The sequence below is a fragment of the Chironomus tepperi genome, unplaced genomic scaffold (assembly GCF_022539635.2).
Source record: "Chironomus tepperi strain 1889 unplaced genomic scaffold, CSIRO-AGI_Ctep_v1 contig_172, whole genome shotgun sequence".
NCBI lineage: Eukaryota > Metazoa > Arthropoda > Insecta > Diptera > Chironomidae > Chironomus > Chironomus tepperi.
The window spans coordinates 925,711-947,589 of NW_027226294.1; the positions used below are offsets into that span (position 1 = coordinate 925,711).

General features: G+C 31.5%; 1 protein-coding gene across 2 annotated transcripts in view; it reads right to left on the reverse strand.

Annotated features, from left to right (window-relative positions):
- The window catches only part of shn (zinc finger schnurri), a 38,056-nt gene that overhangs the window by 11,260 nt on the left and 4,917 nt on the right, over positions 1-21,879 (reverse strand). Inside the window, exon 2 of one of the 2 annotated variants that reach the window (XM_070638376.1) lies at positions 11,299-11,376. In XM_070638376.1, the coding sequence (XP_070494477.1) occupies positions 11,299-11,376 (78 nt within the window). Of the gene's footprint in view, positions 1-7,907; positions 8,047-11,298; positions 11,377-21,879 lie in introns of those variants that run through there. The other variant, XM_070638375.1, reaches the window with a different exon arrangement.

Sequence of the window (21,879 nt, forward strand, 5' to 3'; positions counted from 1 at the left end):
TCTGTGTCATGAAAGCATGCTCATTGCCTGTTTGGGAAATGAACACAGGTCCTATAAAATAGCCAATAAGATAGCCCGACTAAATATGGCAAGTAAAGATCAATATTCAAGTAATCGATTGCCGTCATGAATTCCACACAATATAAGTAACTCTATATAAATATGTAAAGTGGCAATTGAGTGCGATAAATTTTTTCTCTATACTTCTTTTTTTGATATTTACATTTCATTTGAATTATTTCACACATTTCTGCTGACGCATTGATTATTAGTGGATTTTGTATGGCTGTATTTACTATCAGTTTAAGAAAATATTTTGGACATGATGTAACCTCCCCACAATGTGACTTTCAAATTTAAAAAAAAATGTTCGATTCCTTTAAATTTCACGTTATTAATAAACATGAAGATGTAGTCTGTGTGACAAATTATTTAAATTATGCCTGTAAAAAGCAAACATTCATTTAACTGTATTTGAATTGCTCGACTTTTTCCACATTTTCGTCAAGTCTTGTTCGTATATTTAATTTTATTATCTTTCCTTTTCCCTCTCTCTTCTTTCGACTTTAACCTTGGAACTTGATGATTTTATTATGTATGATTATAAATATGTGTCGTTATTATGGCTTGTTATTATTATTATTGCGGTCTCTATTCATTCCATTTCTCTTGACCGTATCATGTGAGATGACATTTTTTTCATAACATGTTATGTGCTGTTTATACAGCTACTTGATGGTTATCCACTCAATATTATTTATATTCATCATTTTTCTCCATCATATTAAATGCAGAGCTTATGACAAGATAGTCAATGCTGATTATTATCATCACACTTTAGTCGCTTTTCAAGTATTTATGTCTTTTACGGTAGTTAATGGAATGAGATTTTATAACAAATCACTTAAAAAAATTAAGCGGTCTATTGTAACTGAGCATTAAGTGTTGTGGGCCAATGAACTTTGACCATTTCCTTCCATCGTCGTTCGTTTATGCTCATTTGTTATGCACACACTTTTTTCACACATATTGAGACGGTAGACGAACTCATATACATATGAAGCATAATGATACATCACCAATGTTGTTGTCATCGTCAGCACGAAGAGCACATGGAAGTGGAAATTCCCTTATATATAAAAAAAACACTTATATAGCGGAGCACATGAATGGCAGCGAAGCGAATGTAAAAAAAATGTCGTCATATGACATCGATCGCAAAAATCATGCAATTTAATGATTATTTCCATTATGAGTAATGGAAATAACAGACGATTAATTTAATAATCGACTTGATGTCGATTTGCTATTTATGATAGAGAGTCTGGAAAGAAATTAAGTTGTCTTTTGATGATAATCAGTTAACGACAGAGACATAATCTTTTTTTGTTGTATGACCGTGTAAATTATTATGGAATTGTCGACTTCTTCTTTTTCTCACTTCCACTTAATAAAGTTGTGTAGTTCTTCTTGTTACTATTTTTATATTTGCATATAAATTGACGAAAAGGTGACTGTAGTTGACAATTTTAGTTTAGATTTATGAATATGATTTAATAGAATAATAAATAAAAATGATAACCATCCAATTGTGTCGTTACAGTTCGTCTCATATTCTCTATTTATTCATGATATAAATAAATGACCCACAATTGGAAGTAAATGTGTGACTCTCTCGTGACTCAGCTCAAAAATACAATTTTATTTTCATGAAAAGTCTTTCTAATATTATTTTTATTGCACAAACAAAAATTGAAATGATGATAATAGACGTGATAATGACAGCTATTTAAGTTTCGACATTTAATGATAAGGAATAAATAAGCAGTGTGAAAAAAAATTCCATAATCAGTCAGATGTTCTAGAAACTTAATAAAAAAATTATACGTCATTCGAGATTATTAGTCTGTATAGTCGCTAGAATCGATTCATTTTCATTTTAATATTTACAAACAATCATGAGACGCTGATAAGTATAAAAGACATAAGGCATGATTTAATGAAATAAATATTTTTTGTTTGTTGAATAAGAAGAAGTGGAAAAGTCATAAGTGGAGTCTAATAATAAATAAAATGTTGTAGCTGCAGCTGATAAGAGTAACTAAATTAAATGACGTGACGCTTAAAGCTCAACTTCCTCGACATCTCAAAATATATGGAAAATAATAAAAAATGATTTTTTGCTTTGAATTACAATAACAATCGACAACGACATATTGTGTAAGTATGTATGCATGAGAACTTTTTTATATGTACATATATTTGTAATGTAATAAAGCCTTTTACTGCCTTACTCAAAGTAAATATATACACATATGATGATAAAATAGATGAAGAAGAGTACAGAGAGTAATAGAGAGGGATTTGCACAAATGCACAGTGAAATAAGATACGAACAGACAGAAAGAAGAAAATGTATTCATTTTCAATTGACTCTAGAAATACATAGCTTGAAATCCCGCGCTCGTACATTACACTCGATGAAAAATGTCAAATTCTTGAAATAATCGACCTGATTTCGTAGAGACCAGTTGCTTGAGACACAAAAAATGTGTATAAAATAAAATGAGACACTGAAAGGAGCAATTGCTAAATAATTGCAATTTTGCATGCAATATCAGCGACTCTACTCTCTATAGGAGGTCTAAATTCAATGCGGAATGTGTCAAGTCTTTTTGAGCTAAAAAATTGTGCGCAGCATTAAATTGAAAAAGAGTTTATTACAATAAATCCAGAATGGAATTCCAGTATATTGAAAAATTATCACCTACGCTGCCGTAAATGGCACCATAACAAGAAACAGAAATAGAGACAAGTCTTGAAGCTTAAAAAGTGCCTGTGTTTACTTTGTGAAGTAATATTGCCATAGCTGCCACTGCCGTTTATTGCTCAAGCTAATATAAATATAATATAAAATCAGCAACACAAATTCACAGAGTCGCAGATTTATTAGCAAAAAGGCTTGAAAGCCATACACACATTAAAGCGTATTTCGTTTTCTTTATTTAAAATAATATATGATTGTTGTTTAATTAATTAGATATTTATTACGTTCCATATGCCATTTCAGTAATGAAAATATACTTCCAATCGCTATTTCGAGGCTCGAGTATATGACATGTGAGTGAAAAAAACCAGAAATCTACAGAGCATGATTAATACTCCAACTGTTTTTATTTCTCATATTTTGTTGTTGTTAACTCCGTTTTGGACTTTATTTCCATATTGTAAGCATAAAGAAGTGTATAAACATGAATGACTAAAGTGCGACTCAAAAAAACCGGTAATAAAAATCACTTAAAAGTTGTTCAGTATTAAAAAAATACGAAAAGAATCAGTCACCGAACAAAAATGCAAAGAAACAATATTTTTGTGTTCATTGTGGGACGAAAAATCGTTTTGTTAGTTTAGTTTTATTTACAACTGTGACTGTTTCTTTGTTAAATACCTGTTAAAATGTTTCTTTACAGGCCCGATGACGTCATTTTTGTATATTCGTGTGACTGAGCGTTTGCAAAGCTTTTTAATGACCAAAAGTTGTAGTACGATAGTTTTTTGAAATGTTAAACGCGATGAGAGCAAGAGAGTCATCGACGATGACAAATGAGCGATTAATATCAGCAGGTTTTGGTATAAACATACATTTTCACTAGTCTACCGTATGAATCATTATGCTCAACTTTCTACAGATTAAGTATTTGCAAATATACATGCGAATGAGACAATAAACACACGTGATGGATCAATGAATAACTCGAACGATCAAGTTATAAAAAGTACTAATAATAGTAATGATGAAACACATGTATAACGACTCAATACAATGGATATCCCATTCCATGTCAATAGATAATCAAAGTTAACAATCATCTTTATTATTCCAATTGAAATCTATAATAATAATAATATGAATATTTGAATTGTCAGTTTTGTGATGACGTCATGTCTTTATTGTGCTTATTTCTCATTTTCATCTCATCATATGAGTCAATAAGAGATGAAAATAAAAAAAAAGAGTAGAGAAATCTCCGGCGACTGAATGTACAGTGTGTTAATTAATCGAATACGCCGAGCTAAATTGCTTTGTTGTTATTGTTGGAATCGATAGAAATGAAAGAAAAAAAAGTTGAAGTTTATCATTACAGTACAAAGTGAAGCACATGCACATTACATCATTCGAAAATGATTTGTTTGCTTCATTTTGTGTATGAATGTGTGTACTCATATACATTCTATGTTTACACACATGACTTCGACTGAATCATGCATCATTGCCTGCTTGTTGATCTTTCCATTTCTCTCTATCTCTTTCTCACTCTTTCGGCATTCACCTTAGTGAGGTTTCCCAAACAAAACACAAAATGTAAGCATTAAAATTAGTATAAAGAAATGATTTTATTTCGTGAATGCATGCCGTTACGATGGCTTCATCATTTGTAAAAAAAATGTTACTCAGTCAGACACATTCGGCTGTAAATTGTGGCGTGTATATAAATTGAAGATGACATTCCTCGTTTTTACTCTCTTGCATGCTTACGTTATAGCCTTATTGCTCGAATTATATTACAGGTTTACGTAGTATTTTTGGTATATCATTAATGAAGCAAGTACATTCTTGCAGTACGTTTTGGTGCTTATGTAATTATCAGTAAGTCTTAAAGTGAAAGTCACGGAAGCATCTCATCTGTTGGCCACGCTTTAAATTGTTCAACAACTTTAAAAATGACTAGTTTTGTTTTCGGCGAAAGGGAATTACTTGAACGAGGTCAGCATAGCAGTAATTTTTTACTGTCGCATGCCACAAAGCCCTTCACGGCCTCGAAAATTGCTTCACTTTAAGAAAAATGTGCTTTTGAAGAGCATTAAATATATTTTAAGACTTTTTTTTTGCCAAGTGTAATAAAAAGAGAAAGAAGTGAAGGAGAATCTTGACATGAAAAAGGAGCAACGTGACGTCATTTTTGTGATATTCTTTAATAAATAGATGATGAGTCTCCAACTGTCACTTGCTTAATTAGTTTCAATTATTATTCCAAACGATACAAAATACATACACAAAGAAAGAGAGGATAAATGAGTTTAATAAGAGATGGATAGAAAATATTTGTATACTTTATATGCGAGCTATCGACTGGCGACAAAATGACATTTTCACGTAGTGAAAGAGGATGAAGAAAAGAAAATAATTCATTTTTTTCGTCTATCGACTGCCAAGTTTTCCCTTCTTTTCTCTTTTCAGTATTCTGACATCAGCCAGTTGTATTGGGAATGTACAAAGAGCTGTTGGTAATGATGATGAGATAGAAACAGCAAGTGATGTTTAATAATAAATCATCGTGTCATTTGAATCGACGGAATCATTTAATTAAAGTAGAATGAGACAGCAGAGGAAAAGTTGGCGAATAAAATTCAAGAAAAGAAGAAAGGAATTTTTCATGTCAATGAGCGCATATAAGATAGTCAACAAATGCTCAGCCAAAAAGGCATCATCATGATCGCATTTTTATTCATGAAGACGGCGTGATATTCTTCACCATGTCTAATGGGAATTTCATTTCTATTTTTTCCCCAACTTAAAGCTAGGATATCAATAGAATTTAGTACAAAATTCATGATGGTACCAAGTCGTGTCCATTGAAAGAAATACAGAAATAGAAATAATTTTTTTTGGTATAAATAAAGGATGTCAAAATGAGATGGATAAACAGAAGTAAAAGCATTTCTCCCTCATGAGATGATAAAGTTTTTCGTTTTATTTCCGAATGGAACTGGAAACTCTATCCACATAAATACACTCCCCATTTATACTCATCATCATATCAGTCTCCCGTTAACCGCAAAAAAACAACAATAAAATTCGTATAGTTCGAGACACTCTGACGACATAGAATGATGGAGACGAATGGATGATGTGCATGAGACAGTAAAGAGAAAGGAGCAAGAGAGATAAAAATGGAATCAAATGAAAATCTAATTTAAATGACAGATAAAGGAAGTCTCGATGCTTTTATGAAATGAATAATGGGTGTTTGCGGGTATTAGCTGTAATCAATATACTTATTTATGTATAACATTCAACATTGAAGTGTCTTTTGACATAACTCAATAGCATGTATATATACATTGAAGTTCATTCATTCTCTCTCACAATTTCAATTGAGCTGATAATACTTTATGGCACCAAATTGATAGGGAAAACCATATCAATAAAAATTTATTATTAATTTCTTATCTTGCTCGTGTAATAAATGAGTTATATGGAAAATGTGATTAAAAATGTTGAAAATCATTCCAAATTATCTTTCTATCTTTATTCCTTTGTAGCGACTCACGAAAAAAAAATCAGTAGAAAAAGAAGAAATCAAATCAAATATTTGCACAAAAACCCGGGACATTATGACTCACACAAATACAGCTGCGTCAAGTAAGTCTCCTGTTATCAGTAAAACACTCTTTTTTTTTATCTCCCACCCCCTTTAGTAATTGCCACGTCTTTTTTTACAATCACAAATGCCAAATGTGGCATGATGGTTCACAAATTTGAACACTTTTTTTCACACAAATATAGCTATAAACTTTATTTGGAAATAGATCTATGATAATCATATCAACAAATAATTTCATACACCCAAAAAAAGTTATCGTGTAGGGCGCTATAAATACAGAAACAATTAAAATAATCACAATTGAATTGAGTATAGCTTCCCTTAATTGAATAATAATAAATAGAATCAGTCACATTTATGAATAAGCCAATTGAGCTCACCATTGATTTCATATTTCGAAAATGAAAAATCACATTGTAATGAAAATATTATGAAAAAGGCAAAGAAGGTCATCAGGGAACGCTTCAAATGATTATGTCTTACGTCTTATCAATCCGTTTGGGGGAATACATTCGTCAATAAAAAATACTTCATGTATGAACGAATTTTGACATCAATTCTAGCAAATATTATGTATTCATATTTATATACTCAAGTGACTTGCTTGTTATCAACAACACAATATTTGTTCCTTCTTTTTTTGCTGTTGTTTCTTATCAAAAAAATAAAACTTCTCGTACAGTTTAAACATACACTGTAGACTTTAGAGTTTTACTTTTGATATTATTATGAGAAAATGAGCACCATGTCAATTGTAAATAGACATTAAAATTCTAATCGTCTATGATTTTGTGCCTTGAGGATAGCTGTCGCCAGTTCAAAAAAAAATCCATCCAACTTTCTGTTGATTATGCGAATCTTATGTACATGCTATAATGTGTCGGGGTTAAAGAGTAAACAGAAATGTGATAGACGAGAAAATGTCAACAATTTCTATGTCTACTTAATGTATAGATTTGTCTATCGCGTGAATGTAAATGTAACATGTGAGAAAAAGGAACTGAATAATTTTTTATTACTAAATTGTATTCAATTTGGAGCATATTATGAAGGTGGATTACAAGATTTATTTCTGACTGACATTTACGATTTTTTCTTTAAATCTTCTCGGAAGAGATGAAGAGGAAAATTTTTAAGAAAAATTAATTTGTTAGCACACGTGCCAATCATGCAATACTTGATAATTGAACACGGTAGGTTTACGAAAATGAAAATGACGTCAGAGATTTCTTATTGACGATTGTCATTATTTAAATTTAATCTTATAAGCTGACCACTATTTGTCATATTTTAAAACTTGATATAAGCCACAATTTCATGTGAAAATTTTGTGATATTTTAAATGTCACCATTATTTAAAGTACATACAAAAACTGTCTCAAATTACGTAATGAACAAGTAATGAACACAAAAATCTTGTTTTGGCATAAAACTATTAAAATATTTAGTCTGACCATCCATATCATCATCGTCGTCGTCGTCATGTATATTTTATTTAATTTACAGAGTTTTTTTGCTCACCCCACAAGTCGAGGAATTTTTGAGAACTGCGATGTGTTTTTTTAAAAACGGCTTGTAAATTTTCCCAAATCAATGATGATTCACGCGTGTCAGATGATTTTTCAAGCATATATAAGAATTAATGAAGATCTGTTTTTACCTAGCAAATAGACTTGTTGAATTATTGAAGAACAAATGATAAACGATGTGCGGTCCTCGAATTATGTACACACATAAAAAAAATTCCTACGTGAAAAAAAAGTGTGATTTTTGCAAAATAAACAATTCTGACACTGCTAACTAAGTTGTTGTTGAGCACATGCGAAATTCAAACAAATAGCACCCACAACAAGGTATCTTCTCAATTCTTCTTCTTCTTTTTTCTTTTGAATATTTTTTTTTTTTTATAATTTTTTGCACAATTTTTTGCTCGCAAATTATTTTTAAGTGCGAAAAATCTTCGACTCGGTCTTTATTATAGTCGAAAATAAAATATAGTCTGTAAGCAAAAAAAAAAGAATGAAAAATCACACCACAAAACTGATGGAGCGCTAACACTGAATTGTCGCGAAACGACGAACAAAAAACTCGCGAAACGGTAGAAGTGAAAATAAATAGAAGGAATGAATATAAAAAAAAATTGTATAAATTGATGCCATCAATGTATAGTTATGAGTGTGTGTATGAAAAGAATTTGTGATAATTTTTTTTCGTGTCTTTTCAATTTTTTTTTTTTCTGTTACAGATAAGATGTTTGTAGATTTCATATATTATTCCTATCGGCCTGAGTTCATTTGTGGAAGGAAAAAAAAAACTTTATTTCGACTCGGTTATAAGTGAAGCTAGATTTTGTCGTCACACGTTGTTGCTATTGTTGTATATAATAAACATGTGTATTTATAGACATATATTGATAACACAGAAAAAAAATCTTTGTACATATAAACGGCGCAAAGTATATATTCATATCAATTAAGTAAATGTTCTTCGTCACAGAAACATTTTGTTGTTGCTGTGGCTATTTTCACTCTCTCTCACATGTATGTATGAATCAGCAGCAACAAGCGAATAAATAATAAAAAAATAATATGAACACTTACATATTCACATTAATAGATAAGCACACACGTATTTTAACGTTTCCGATAAGAATGCTCGCATTCGACTGCCTAACAAAATTGCTAAAGAAGCGGCTGTATCAATCACTCATTTATATTTATCTACAATTCACTTTAATTTTTTCTACAATTTAAAACAGATATTTTAAAATTCTCTTATGCCTGACTGTCTGTTGCTGATACCACAAATGTCAATGTTCCTTAATTTGCGCCTCAATTTTTAGAGTGAGTATGTACACGTGTTAAGGGAGATTTCTTATCAGTTGCGTATAGTCGTCATGATTACATTTGATTTAGTACTTCACAAAAGTCAAAAGTCGAAGCACAAAAATGCGCTTACTGGATTTACTTAAAAGCTTTTTTGAAAACATTTTCTTCCAATTTTTTTGTGTTTGTGTATATGAACATCTCAAATATACATTCGGAACATTAATAATTTTTTTTTTCGTTTAAAAGCTGATAAAAATGAATATTTTCGTATCAATGTGTATATACATGTGCCATAACAATCCACGAATTTTTACGTCTCATTTTTTTGAATGACTAAACGATAAAAGAAGAAAAGGCGCCATTATCATGGCCAACTCCATACTCCTTCCCTGAATTTCGCGTGATTGCAAATCTAATCAAGTTTTTTTTTTCTGTCGAATGATACATGACGTCCATAAATTAACATGTAAGAGAAGAAATAACCACAGTATCTTATCAGTGGTATCAGATGACAATATCTGAAATATCAAGTCAGCAAGCTTTACTGCGATTAATTGAATAGAACTAAATAAACAGCATTTTTTTCTATATCTGTATGTGTTGTGTGTGAATAAGCTATTATCGCAATATGGGGTATGACTCAATTTGGGAAATTAAATACTCGACAACAAATAAGAATGGAATTAATGCAATAACATATTATCAGTGTAGGCTTTAGAACAATATCTTTGTCTGATTAATGCAAGTACGTGAGTATCATATGTGTATTGGATATAAATAGCAACAGACAATTGGACGCGTTGGAATTTCCAATATAGCATGATCTTAAAAATACGTGAGCTACAGAGATTCCTAATATTGTCCTTGAGAATGAACAAATGTATGAAAATTTTTCACTGGCTCAATCTTTCTGCGAAATGAACAAAAAGAAGAAAAATATCATGCCAGCCATACCGCAATGATTTGTTTACCGATGATTTCATCAGCATCATCACACGAAGTTCGTTTAAATTTCTTACGACGATTAATAGCTTCTTCATTCTCAAGTTGTTGGCAAAATTTCCACATTTTTTCCTCTCCTGTTCTTATTTTTTGCTTGCTTTTTTGCCTTCTCATCGATGGGAAAAAAATTTGCTTCATAAATTATTTACGATATTTAAAGAAAAGAAGCTCAATGATGAAAGAGATACAGGAAAATGAGGAATATCCAGCAATAAATTTTGAGAATCTTACAAGTTTGTATTTAAATTTGGAATCATTTGCTGTGTCATTGAATGATCAAGTAAGGTGGTATGAACTACATCTGACTGCATATTTGGTTTGGTAATTTATTGTGTGAATTAAATCCCATTTGAACTAGATATCCGTAAAAGCCCTGATTTAAAGCTCATAAAAAGATTTGCCAAGAAAAATTTATTAAAACAAATATTTTTCCTTCTTCTTCTTGTTCCTCTTCCAAGATTTAATTTGCATTACAGCAAGTGAGAAATGATTTCTCAATGACAAATTCTATAACTATACATTTTCCCTTCAGCTATGAAGGTAGGTATTTGAATATCTCGTACAGAGACCTAAAGCGTCTCATTTCATAATTCAAGTTGAATGCTTGCTATAAATTCAATAACAACGTACGTCCAACTTCAAAGAAAATTAATTCAAAATTTTTTTTAATCAATTCAAAAGTGTAGCCATTGAGCTGCGCTATGACGACATTTTTCTTCTTTTCAAATGTTCACAATAATTGACAGCGGAAAGCATCTGTAGAGTGATTTAAAATATCATTGAAGATTCAAAGTTCGTCTGACTTTAATCAGCTTAAAGCCACGGAAAATGAAATACGCTCATGAACAAAAAATTGTAGCTTACTGATAAACTTTTGAACGTTCCATAGTTCTTCTTTATAATTTTTTTTGTTCATTTCTTCTTCCCACTCGCTGTACTTTAAAATTTTCAAAATGCCTCTTATCATATTAAAAAAAATAAATAAATGTACGCAAAAAATTTACTTTGTAGTTTTGACGATATGCGAGCATGTTCATATGGTGGAAGTATTTAACTCAGACGTATGAACGTCATTTCATTACCTTTTATTATTGAATCGTTGGTCATCTTTGAGGCAGCTGTCGTTGATATATTTGTGGTCGTTTTCTTGACATTTGTTTCTGCAATGAAATAATAGAACGGAAATTAGTGAAATTCCTTTACGAGATTTGAGGAAAAAAAATAACTTCTTTAAAATGAAAATGTTCACGATAAATGAATTAAAATTTCTTTTGAATTAGTCATTTATTAATAAACCTATATACACACATACACTTAGAAATGGGGTCGACTAATAATGACGTCAATGTGTTATTTAAATGTCTGACATCTACTTTGTATCTCCTGCCTTGAGTTATATTTGAAAAACAATTTTACTAATGGATGTCCGTCTCAATCAAGTCTCAATCCCTTACACACAGTGAGCGTGCTCACTTAAATGACCATGCACTTGAGTATACACAAGCAATATAATTGAACTAACTCAATTTGTCTGTTCGGAAATTGAGGACGTCATAAGAGAATGCATCCCCAAATAAGTAAACAATTTTGATTGAAACCATGAAAAACTAAAGAGCAATGGATATTTTCCGCACAATTTCTATAGAAAAAAAAGTTTCTTTCATAAGAAATTGTAAATTTAGTTATAAATATCAGTATGGTTTGATGTAAATGTGAAAGAATGTGATGAAAATTGAATAACACGTGGAAGGAATTTTATTTACAGCTGTAGCGGGTTTCCCGCCGTTCAAGTCGCTTTAATATAAATAATTTCATGCTCATTCCATCATACATCAACAAAAAAATCTTAATCATAAACTGAGTGAATTTTTCTTTTCTTCTTGATTCTATTTTTAACATTTTCGGTTTATAAACAAAAATTTTTCTTCTTTTTTCAGAAACTGCGCGCTGAATTTTTCCGCTTTTCTTCTTCTTTTTTCATCATTCTTCCTTTCATTTGTATATTTTGGGGGATTTTCTTGGAAGAAGACAAGATGAAAATAAAGAAAAGAATCATTATAAGTAGAAAGTAAATTGTCTCAAGTGTGAAATGGCATTACCGATAAAGTTGAAGAGAAATCATAACTTGACACTCAATTCAGTCGCAGGAGGACAGGAATCAGAAACAAAATTGCAAATAAAGCATAAGTTGTGAAATTCTGCAGACTTTTATCTTCTGAAGATTCTCACAATTCTAAATGATTTTCAATCTGTGCTTCCAATAAAAGAACTATAAAGTCAACATCATTTAGTGCGCCTTAATGACTCGTTCGTGCAAGCTCTTACAACAATAATAAGAAGCAAGTTAAGGAAACTTTTCTTTAAATGACACAAAGTATGAAGCCCGAGAGACACAAATGAAGAATGATCTGCTACAGGACTTTAAAGGGTCCGACAAAGCTATTTGATTAATACTAAACGGACGCCCTCTTTTTTTGACAACCATATGGAAGTCAAACAGAGGTTTACAAAAGCCTTTTGATGTCAATAAAAGAGGTTAAGCAGAGACTTTAAAGTTCAGTTGAAGAGTTTGTGTCACTCGGGAAGCACAAACATTTACAGATAAAATAAAAGTTCCTTAATACTAGTCTATGCTTCATTTCACAATTTTCAATTCCTTTTTATCTCCCTTTCGACAGTTGAAAGCAATAAAGTTGCAAAAATAAAGCACACAAAATGTGAACGTGATAAGGAAAGAAAAGTTTTGTTCTGCAGATGCTCCTGACAGACATATAGCAATGTCATTTCATTCCAAATTTGTCTATGTGCAATAATAGAGAACATTTTTTTTTTACTTCTTATTCAACTTGACTCAAGAGAAATTCCTTCAGAGAGTGAAAGAGCAATGTGTGCAGACGTAATGTAAATTTTATTTTATTTTCATTTTCTATCTTCAAAAATGTTAAAAATAGATTTTCTGTTCATAGCGTCGTTTATAAAATTTAAATATATACACATATTTACTTTGGGATAGCCCAATTGTCGGCATCTCTTCATAGAAATGAAACACTTTCTGCTCCTGCTAGTTTCTCTTTTAAATATTTTTCTTTTATATATTTTATGTAGGCATTTGATATAAATGAGAATATCGTTGGGATTTACTAGCACGAATGTGTATTTATTTTGCAGTGAATTCATCCACGCTCCATTTGCTTCTTATTTAACGATAAAGAAATTTTTGCTCTTTTTTTTTATTTTCATTCGTCCTCATGCAAAAGAATGTCTCTTCATTATAAATAGACGCACAAATGAAAGAAGAAAGCTCAGAAAAACAGTAAGACTGTCATTTAGAAGGTGGGAATTTTAATTGGTAAGCGAAATGTTTGTTGGCAAGTTAGTTGTATGGGAAAATCTTATGACACATTCGCTAAACTTTTAATCACTCGTGCTTACGCAAAAGTCTCAATATTCTTTTGGTGCTCGAACAAAAGGATTTGATGGTATCTCGGAACGCCATCAGATTTTGCATTTTATGGCACAAGACTGCTGATATTATAGAAAAGGAACAAAATGATGCTGATAAAAAGGGATCATCATGCTTTTCTTACTTTTTACGACAGTCATCTTCTAAGCATATAAGAGTGGAGCCTAAAAAAATTCTGCCTGCATCCAAAACAATGAAAAGAACAATGGAAAAGTCAAGTGTAGAAATTTATTGTCTTAAGGATTCCCGGAGAAATTCTCTCGTTCTAGAAATAATAATAATAATAATAAAAATTACCACTAGGGATTTTATAATATGCTGTTTATCTTACAACACCAAATAGACTTCAAATTGAAAAGTGCCAGGGATCAAGTGCATATCCTTTCTCTTTTACTCCGGGATTTTCTACCTACTTTTATAAGTAGTCCCTTTTTTGTGTTTTTTATTTCTTTATGCGTGTCCTTCGTAATACACTTAACATGACAAAAGGAATGACTGTAGAGTGAGTGAAATAGACATAGAACCATTTGAAATTCGATGGACCGAATCAAAATAATTCTGGGAATTACCCTGGAGACAAGTTATGAAGTGGTATACAAAGTTACTATACAATAAAAAGACGTGAAGAACATCTTACAAATGTGTGCGCCTCTAAATTTAGATGTATCAACACAATATATGGAAAACGAGAATCAAGAAGAAATATAAGAAAAAAAATGAAAAGAAAACAGAAGAATGTGTGAATTGCGTCATTTTCATTTCAAGTAAATATTGTTATCACATATCATGTGCTTTTTTTTTGTTAAAGATCATCAACAGTTTTGTTGAAGGAGAAGCATTATGTAAATGAGAATATATGAGAGGCTTTTCTGGAATGTAATTATAATTGCTTTCTTTCCTGCTTATTTCACATCACATATGTAGTGAACGAGTGTGAAACAACATGTGTGTCAGATTAATTGCCAGAATGTACTGGGAAAAAAAGAGACTCAATGTCACAATGTGAATATGGAACAAGAAGAAAATTGATGAGAATAGTCATGGGGAACGAAAATACCAATTTAACGCATATAAAACTTTACTTTCACTTAATATTACTTCTTACAAAAATACTTTACGCAAACTGCGCCATTCCCATAGTCGTCCATTTAATTACATTGTCAAACGAAATAGCGATAATGAATTAGGCAGCAACAAAGCGTTGAACGTGTCGCCCAATACACTCTTGATTCCCTTTTCAGTATTTTCATCCCTTTTTGCTCTCACTTTTTCTCTCTCTTTCCTGCATTTTCCCTTCAAACAAGTATATACCACCCACAAAAGTATTTTCCATCCCTCGCTTCTCTTACTCATCGTCGTTCACAATCATCGACATTCAAAACGGAAAACGGAGGGATGAGACTGTATGAAAAGAATCGTTCACGTCAGTGAAAGTTTTCTATTCCTTAAATATTGTGTATACAACCTGAAAATATTTTTTCATCGCTGTTGATGTTAAGAACGATTTACCTCTCATATCCTCTCATACCGGGAAATTTAATTTCTTTTCCTATTTCTTTTATAGCATTCAAGAATTGTTGATACAAAATTTTTCACTGTCGATTATACTCATGCGTATGTAAATTGTTAGGGAATATTCAAAATAGACTGAGATATATACTTTAATAGATTATGGTTCATGAACATTTTCCATACTTTTCCCAGAATCCCTCTTGATTCCATTGTTAGAGATGAAAACAACCTTTGTGGAAATAGAAATTTGTAACCAAATAGTCAGGCATACGCGTTGAAATCAAATAGAAAATCATTGAACTGGATATTATGCTTACTTCCATTAAGGAACCTGTATATTTTATGGTATCCCTATTATTTAAGCATTGCCTATATCATAACTCTCAAATGAAGAGTCGAGTGCGATATGTGGAAAATGAGAAATTAAATCCAAAGGGAACCAAATCGGAAAAAAAACTCAAAGTCGTCATCTGCAGTGATAAATAAAAGATTTCCTGCCTCGCTATCGCTATTAGAACACGAAAAAATTTCCATTTCACTGTTTTTATATTTCTTGATGTTATTGCACCCCATCCATTATAAATCTCAATGTTATTTTATGTTTTTTTGTATAGAAAGAGTATTATCTGATGATTCCTCATAGCCTAAACCAATTTTACAATCGAATGGAAGGCAAGAAATAACGCAAAAGAGAAATGCTCGAAGAAGATGAAGCATTCATTTCATTTCGTTTCTCATTCTTATGCCTTTCTTCTTTTTGTATCGAGGAATTCCGTCTAGAACGTATTTGCCATGCACATACGTATTAACGAACATGAAAAGATTCACATATAAGCCTGCTGTGCCTTGTTAAAGAAGAAAATGTGATATATACTCTACTTGCTTGCCTGCCTGCCTGCTTTGGATACAATATAGAAAATGAGAAATAAAAGAAATAAAGTGTGTAATAATGTGTATATGCTTTTGAGTGCCGTAAATCGAAAATATCACAATGCGTTTGGATATTCCTTTCTCATTCTACATATTTTCTAGTTCTCTCACTCTGTTTCTCAGTATTTTGTTTTGTTTGAGATGAGAACGAAAGAAAGGAAAAAAGCAAAATATACAATAAATGAGTTCAGGTTCATGGGTGATGTGTTTGAAGAGAAAAAAAGGGACATGAAGACCATAAAAAAGGGATTTTCCTTTGCTATTGCTATTATTATTATTTCTCCGGGGCTCACTTATTCTATATTGTGTTGAATTCGTATATTTAGAGTATACGTACATATTTTTTATCTGGGAGAATCGAGATTCCCTCACAGCATTGTAAATATTCTCCTACTTCTTCGTCTTGTTCTATATTCATATTCTTCCGTCGTCTTGGAGAAATAGTACTATCGTAAAAAATTGCCCTTGCTATTCTACCCATCTTGTAAGCATTCGAATCATTTTAAGAGCATCAATGTTATTTTTTTCTTGTGTTGTGTGTTATGTTGTTGAGGGTGCCGGATGGAAATGTGTTTTTTCATCTCCTTCCATTTCATCCAACAATCCTATTTTGTTTTTCTATAACTTATTTTCTCTCATTTTATTCCATCCATCTTTTCACAATAAGTACATATACATCTAAAAGTTATGATAAGAATGAAGAAAGAAATGAGGAAAGGCTGAAGGATTTCCTTTTTCTATTTAGTCGTTTACTTTTTTTTACGTACAATTTCGTGATATTCATTTATTGTCGTACTCAGCTTGTTCGTTTGCCGGGATTTCCATTCAACTCTTTTATGTACATCATTTAATGTTGGTGTACGTATCTGTATACAGTTTATGTTATTTTATTATCCCTCGTTCCGTTTTTTGTTAAAAATTCATCTCATTATATGAGCGTACGTACATAAGGTACACCATTTGATCTTTACAATCAACATAAATAGAAACATGATAAATCGAAAATTATATTTTAGAATGAACAAGTGGATATAAAGGGTAATCGTGAACTTTCAAATGAGCATATAAGCCCTTTGCATCATATTAGCCACCTGTCACCTTTGCAAATGTTAGTAATCATAATGATGACGACAATGATGATGATAAATTTACGTGTATACAAATGTATAAATACATATTGTGCATATTCATTTTTAGGCACGTAGTCAAGTTCATTAAGAAATTCTGTCATATTGTATGGCATGCAAATGTGTGAAGGAAAAGACCTCGCATCCTATATCTTATTGATGCTTCTTGTACAGTTTTTTTTACGGAGGTAAAGAGAGAACAAAAATTCGACGTGACTCTTTTTTATTCACCTGCCATCACATTCAGTATATCCACATACACACGCCACATACTCAATATTTTTTTTGTGCAAAAATGCTAAAGCTCAATTTTCTTTTTTATCGCCTTTTTATGGAAGAGGTTATTTTACGTCTTCCTTCTTATATTTTTTTGTTGTTGCTGCTCGCATCGAAAACGAATATTATTTTTTTTGGTTCGGAAAACCCGAGATTATGGTACTTGCTACTTCATCCTTTTATTATGATTCTCATACCACTTGCTGTACTGAAATTGTGGGTGACATTTCAACCCCACTAGGAAACCCGTCGCATCATTCTCATTTTTCTCTCAACATTTTTTTGCCCGCTCATTTTTCTCAATACCTTATGAATTCATGTACACATAAAATACACTTCTACAGATGCTGATGTTGCTTTTTTTATTTCATGCTCAATCCTTAAAGCGCATGGCTTTTCGATACGTTCTCGTAAAAAGGCGCAAAAAAATAGAATGGAAATTTCATATTCGTCTCGTTCAGCGAACCCCAATTGTTTTTTTGACTCACTCACTTTCCCACACTCACCTACTTTACGAGTTTGTATTCCATACATTTTCATTTTGTGGAAATTTTTTTTTTCCTTATGCCGCCCGCACATCCCCTGTGTCACATTAGGAAGTTGAGAAATTTACAAACGAGTGATGTGAATAAGAAAAATCATAAAATGATTCTTTTATACGGAATGTATTGTTATGCAAGGAAATGGAATGAGTAAGGAGATGAATCATGTATCATTATGGCATTAACCATGGTTTTCTCAGCTAATGATTTCATTTACAAATGTATAAGGTTCATGAATTACGAGTAGGTAAACAAGACAAAAAAATTCTTTCCGAGATGAAAGTAAGAGGAGGAAATCGTACACACATAATTAATTAAATATGCAAGAGCAAATAGCAAATTTCGTCGAAATTATGGGTGTGTTGGCAGAATTTTTTCAGGTAATATTGATATTTTTTGGCTGCTCTCTCGCACACCTGACTTTGTGTACCGCTACATTTTAATATCAATAAAAAATTAAGAATTCAGGTATTTTTGTAGGGTGTTTCCAAGAACTTTTCGGCTCGTATGATATTTTAAAATTTCGAGTATTTCTTTCTCAATCAGCATAGACTTTGTTTACAAAAATAAAGTTAATTACGAGGCATTGTGGAAATTTATTTTTGGAAAATCTTTAGAATTAAGATTTGTTCAACTTTTATTAGGTAGTTTATTTAGTCATTGTTAGTGGCAAGTGCTTCATAATTAAACGTAATGATTAATTGATTATGGTAATTAATTTTTGAAATCCTCGAATTTAGAAACTTTTTGAAGGTAACAAAGATTTAGATCCAATAAAGTCAAATTAAATGATTCTGACAACTTGTTGAGACAATTCATATCTGATGAGGAAATAGAGTGATTGTGTTTGTGTCACATGATAATTGAACGACCCCCAAATTATCATTATCATCAAGTTGTCTTTGGGTAATCATTTTATTCGCGTTTTGAGAATTCCTTTCTCATGCCACGTGCTGGTATTATCAGATATTTTTAAATGAAAATTTCTTATTCCTTAAAACATTATTTTTAGACGGAAGTCGACTTGTCGATACAAAATCTTAGTCTCTTTCGACCTCTGTCCTTAGTTCTTATCACAACTTCAATAAATTTACTTTAAAACTCTCTGTCTATAAAAAGGAGCCCTACATAAATATTATACCCAATATTTTATGTTTCCATAAAAAGCAACATTCATGGAAATTGGGATTTCCACATCTTTTGTTCACTGTCAGGGCATTTTCTCTTTCTATTTATAAAATTATAAGAAATCATGAATTTTCCAAGCATAAATTTCAACATCATGGTCTCTTTGCTCTTCTTAGTCCACTGTGTTGAAGAAAATGTTCGTAATTTTGAGGATGATTAGGAATCTCCAGGGATATAAATGGTTATTCTTACCTCCTATCTCCTGAAGGAGAAGAAGTTTTTTATTTGCGAGAGAATCCCCTTGACATTTTTTTTTCTTTTCGACTGTTATCTGTTATCATTAAATATGTACTTTTTCATTCCATTTATTTGACAGGCAGTGAGTTGAAGATGAAAAATTTAGTGTGTATGTGTGTGCTTTTAATAAAACTTGATGTCAACGAGAGCGAATCAACATGTATTTTTTTTTATTATTTTTCCCTTTACACCAAGTTAGAAATATTCGAGTAAATAAAGGAAATTTCTTTACTTCCATTAGCCTCTAAGTTATTCGCATTTCCAGACTTGAATCGACACAAAAAAAGAAACTCATTTCAAAAGATTTAGAAGTTTTTCTCAACATTTTCTTCTACTTATGTTCGTATGCGGTGGGAGAAGGAAAGGAACAACAACATAAACATAAGAAAAGCCAATTCAATGTCAATGAAATGATCGGGAAGAAAAACTTTCATTCTTACATCCCAATCGTAATCATTTCTTGATATAAATGTAATTTTTTTTTCTATAGAAAATGAGAAGGAAAGCGCCTTAGCTCACAAAATTGATGGTTCTTTTCCATTTACTGCTTTTTGCGCTTTTTTCCCATTCCTCTTTAGCCTCCTCGTTTCTCTCTTCTGTTTACGACGTGGACCATTAATATCATTTCTGTTACCCGAATATATATATCCAAAGAAAGAAAAATCGTGCAATGAATTTTACAACAACTGTAAGTTGTGCCTTGTGCCATTCCCTTTCCTCATACTCTACTATCTCTCATTTCATTCTCGACTTTATCTCATTCTGATTCAGAGTTCAACAGAACGTAGAAGAATGAAAATTTAAAACGCGTCACGTCATCAATAATTGTTTGTTTCTTCTCTTTTATTTTGCATTTACTTCGTATTCCATTTGCTTCTTTTATTTCACCGTGTAATGTACGTACAACAAGTAATGTAGTGTAATGTAAAGGAGAAATGGTAAGGCATGGTTGAAGACTAACGTTTAGAATGGTAAGCAATTTTCGCTTCTTTTTGAGGTAATATGGAGCATAATTTTAATGTATATTCCCAAGAAAATTTAATTCAGTTCTTTCTTATGTTCTCTTCATCGCTACTTCTTTTGCGATTTGCGCAATTTAATTTCATGTTGTGCATTTCCTCTTCTCTCATCTCATGTTTATATGCTTCGATATTCATTCTTTTTTTTGTTGCGAATAAAAACATTGCTGTTTGGCATATGCAACAGCAGCAACGATGTATATTCCCAAGAAAATTTAATTCAGTTCTTTCTTATGTTCTCTTCATCGCTACTTCTTTTGCGATTTGCGCAATTTAATTTCATGTTGTGTATGCAACAGCAGCAACGATGTGTATATTCGTGATGATTTTTTGCTCATGAATTCCTTTTTTTTTCCTGAGTATATTTACGTTAGGAAGTTAAGTATAATGCCGCGTTATGTGAAATCTTGATGATTTCTTGCGAAAAATAAGAGAGAGAGACAAAATCCCCTATAGCAAGCTGGATCGGTAGTAAGAAAACAAGTTCAGAACAGGCGCGTACTGTATTCTTATTACATTTTGTGGTTTAACAGAAAGTACATTGAATTTGATTTAAGACTTTTTATGGATTTTAATTCAAATTTGCACGTTTATGGAGCGTTGTGAATTGAATCATTGCTGACGTATTTCATCAGCTTATGATTGCCTTCAAGAAGAAATAAAAAAAAATCTTCATTCATATATTTATTTTTATAATTCACGTACGTTGTTCATTAGCTTCTTAAATTCAGATACGTGTGTCTCTGCGAATATTTGAATAAATTTAATATCTCGTTCCTTCCTCGATATCTTGTTGTTCCATACGTTTATTCATTAATGTATCATAGTCGAAGACATATTGTTTTTATAAGCAAGTGCCACCACTTAAATACCATTCCCACTCGCAAGTATAGCGAGCAAAGCACAAGGCGCCACTATGTCGGCTCGACAAAATATTTTTTTTTTCCTTCTCGTTCTCTTTTCTTTCTTCTTTGAATCTATACATATTTTTTTTTTTATACACACATTTTTTTTTCTTTCCTGTGAGTTGATGCTCTCTTGCTGTGTTTACGGCTCGGTCGTTCAACAAGCGGATTGAGTGTACATGTCTCTGAAATCTTTTTGCTCTTTTTCCTTTTTACACTGCTTTACATATTTAGTGTAAAGATATTCCATCATGTGTATATGCATATTAATGTTGGTGTGATTTTGTGACGATTATTTTCATCACTTAACCTTTTCCTTTATAAACATTTCATTCATATCAGCAAGCATGATTGTGTGAATGTAATCCACAGTAAAACCACGGGATCTTTTACAAATGATGAGTCTCATTTTCATACAAAACATGAATCAGACACCTTTTAAGCTTGACATCATTTTAGAACAT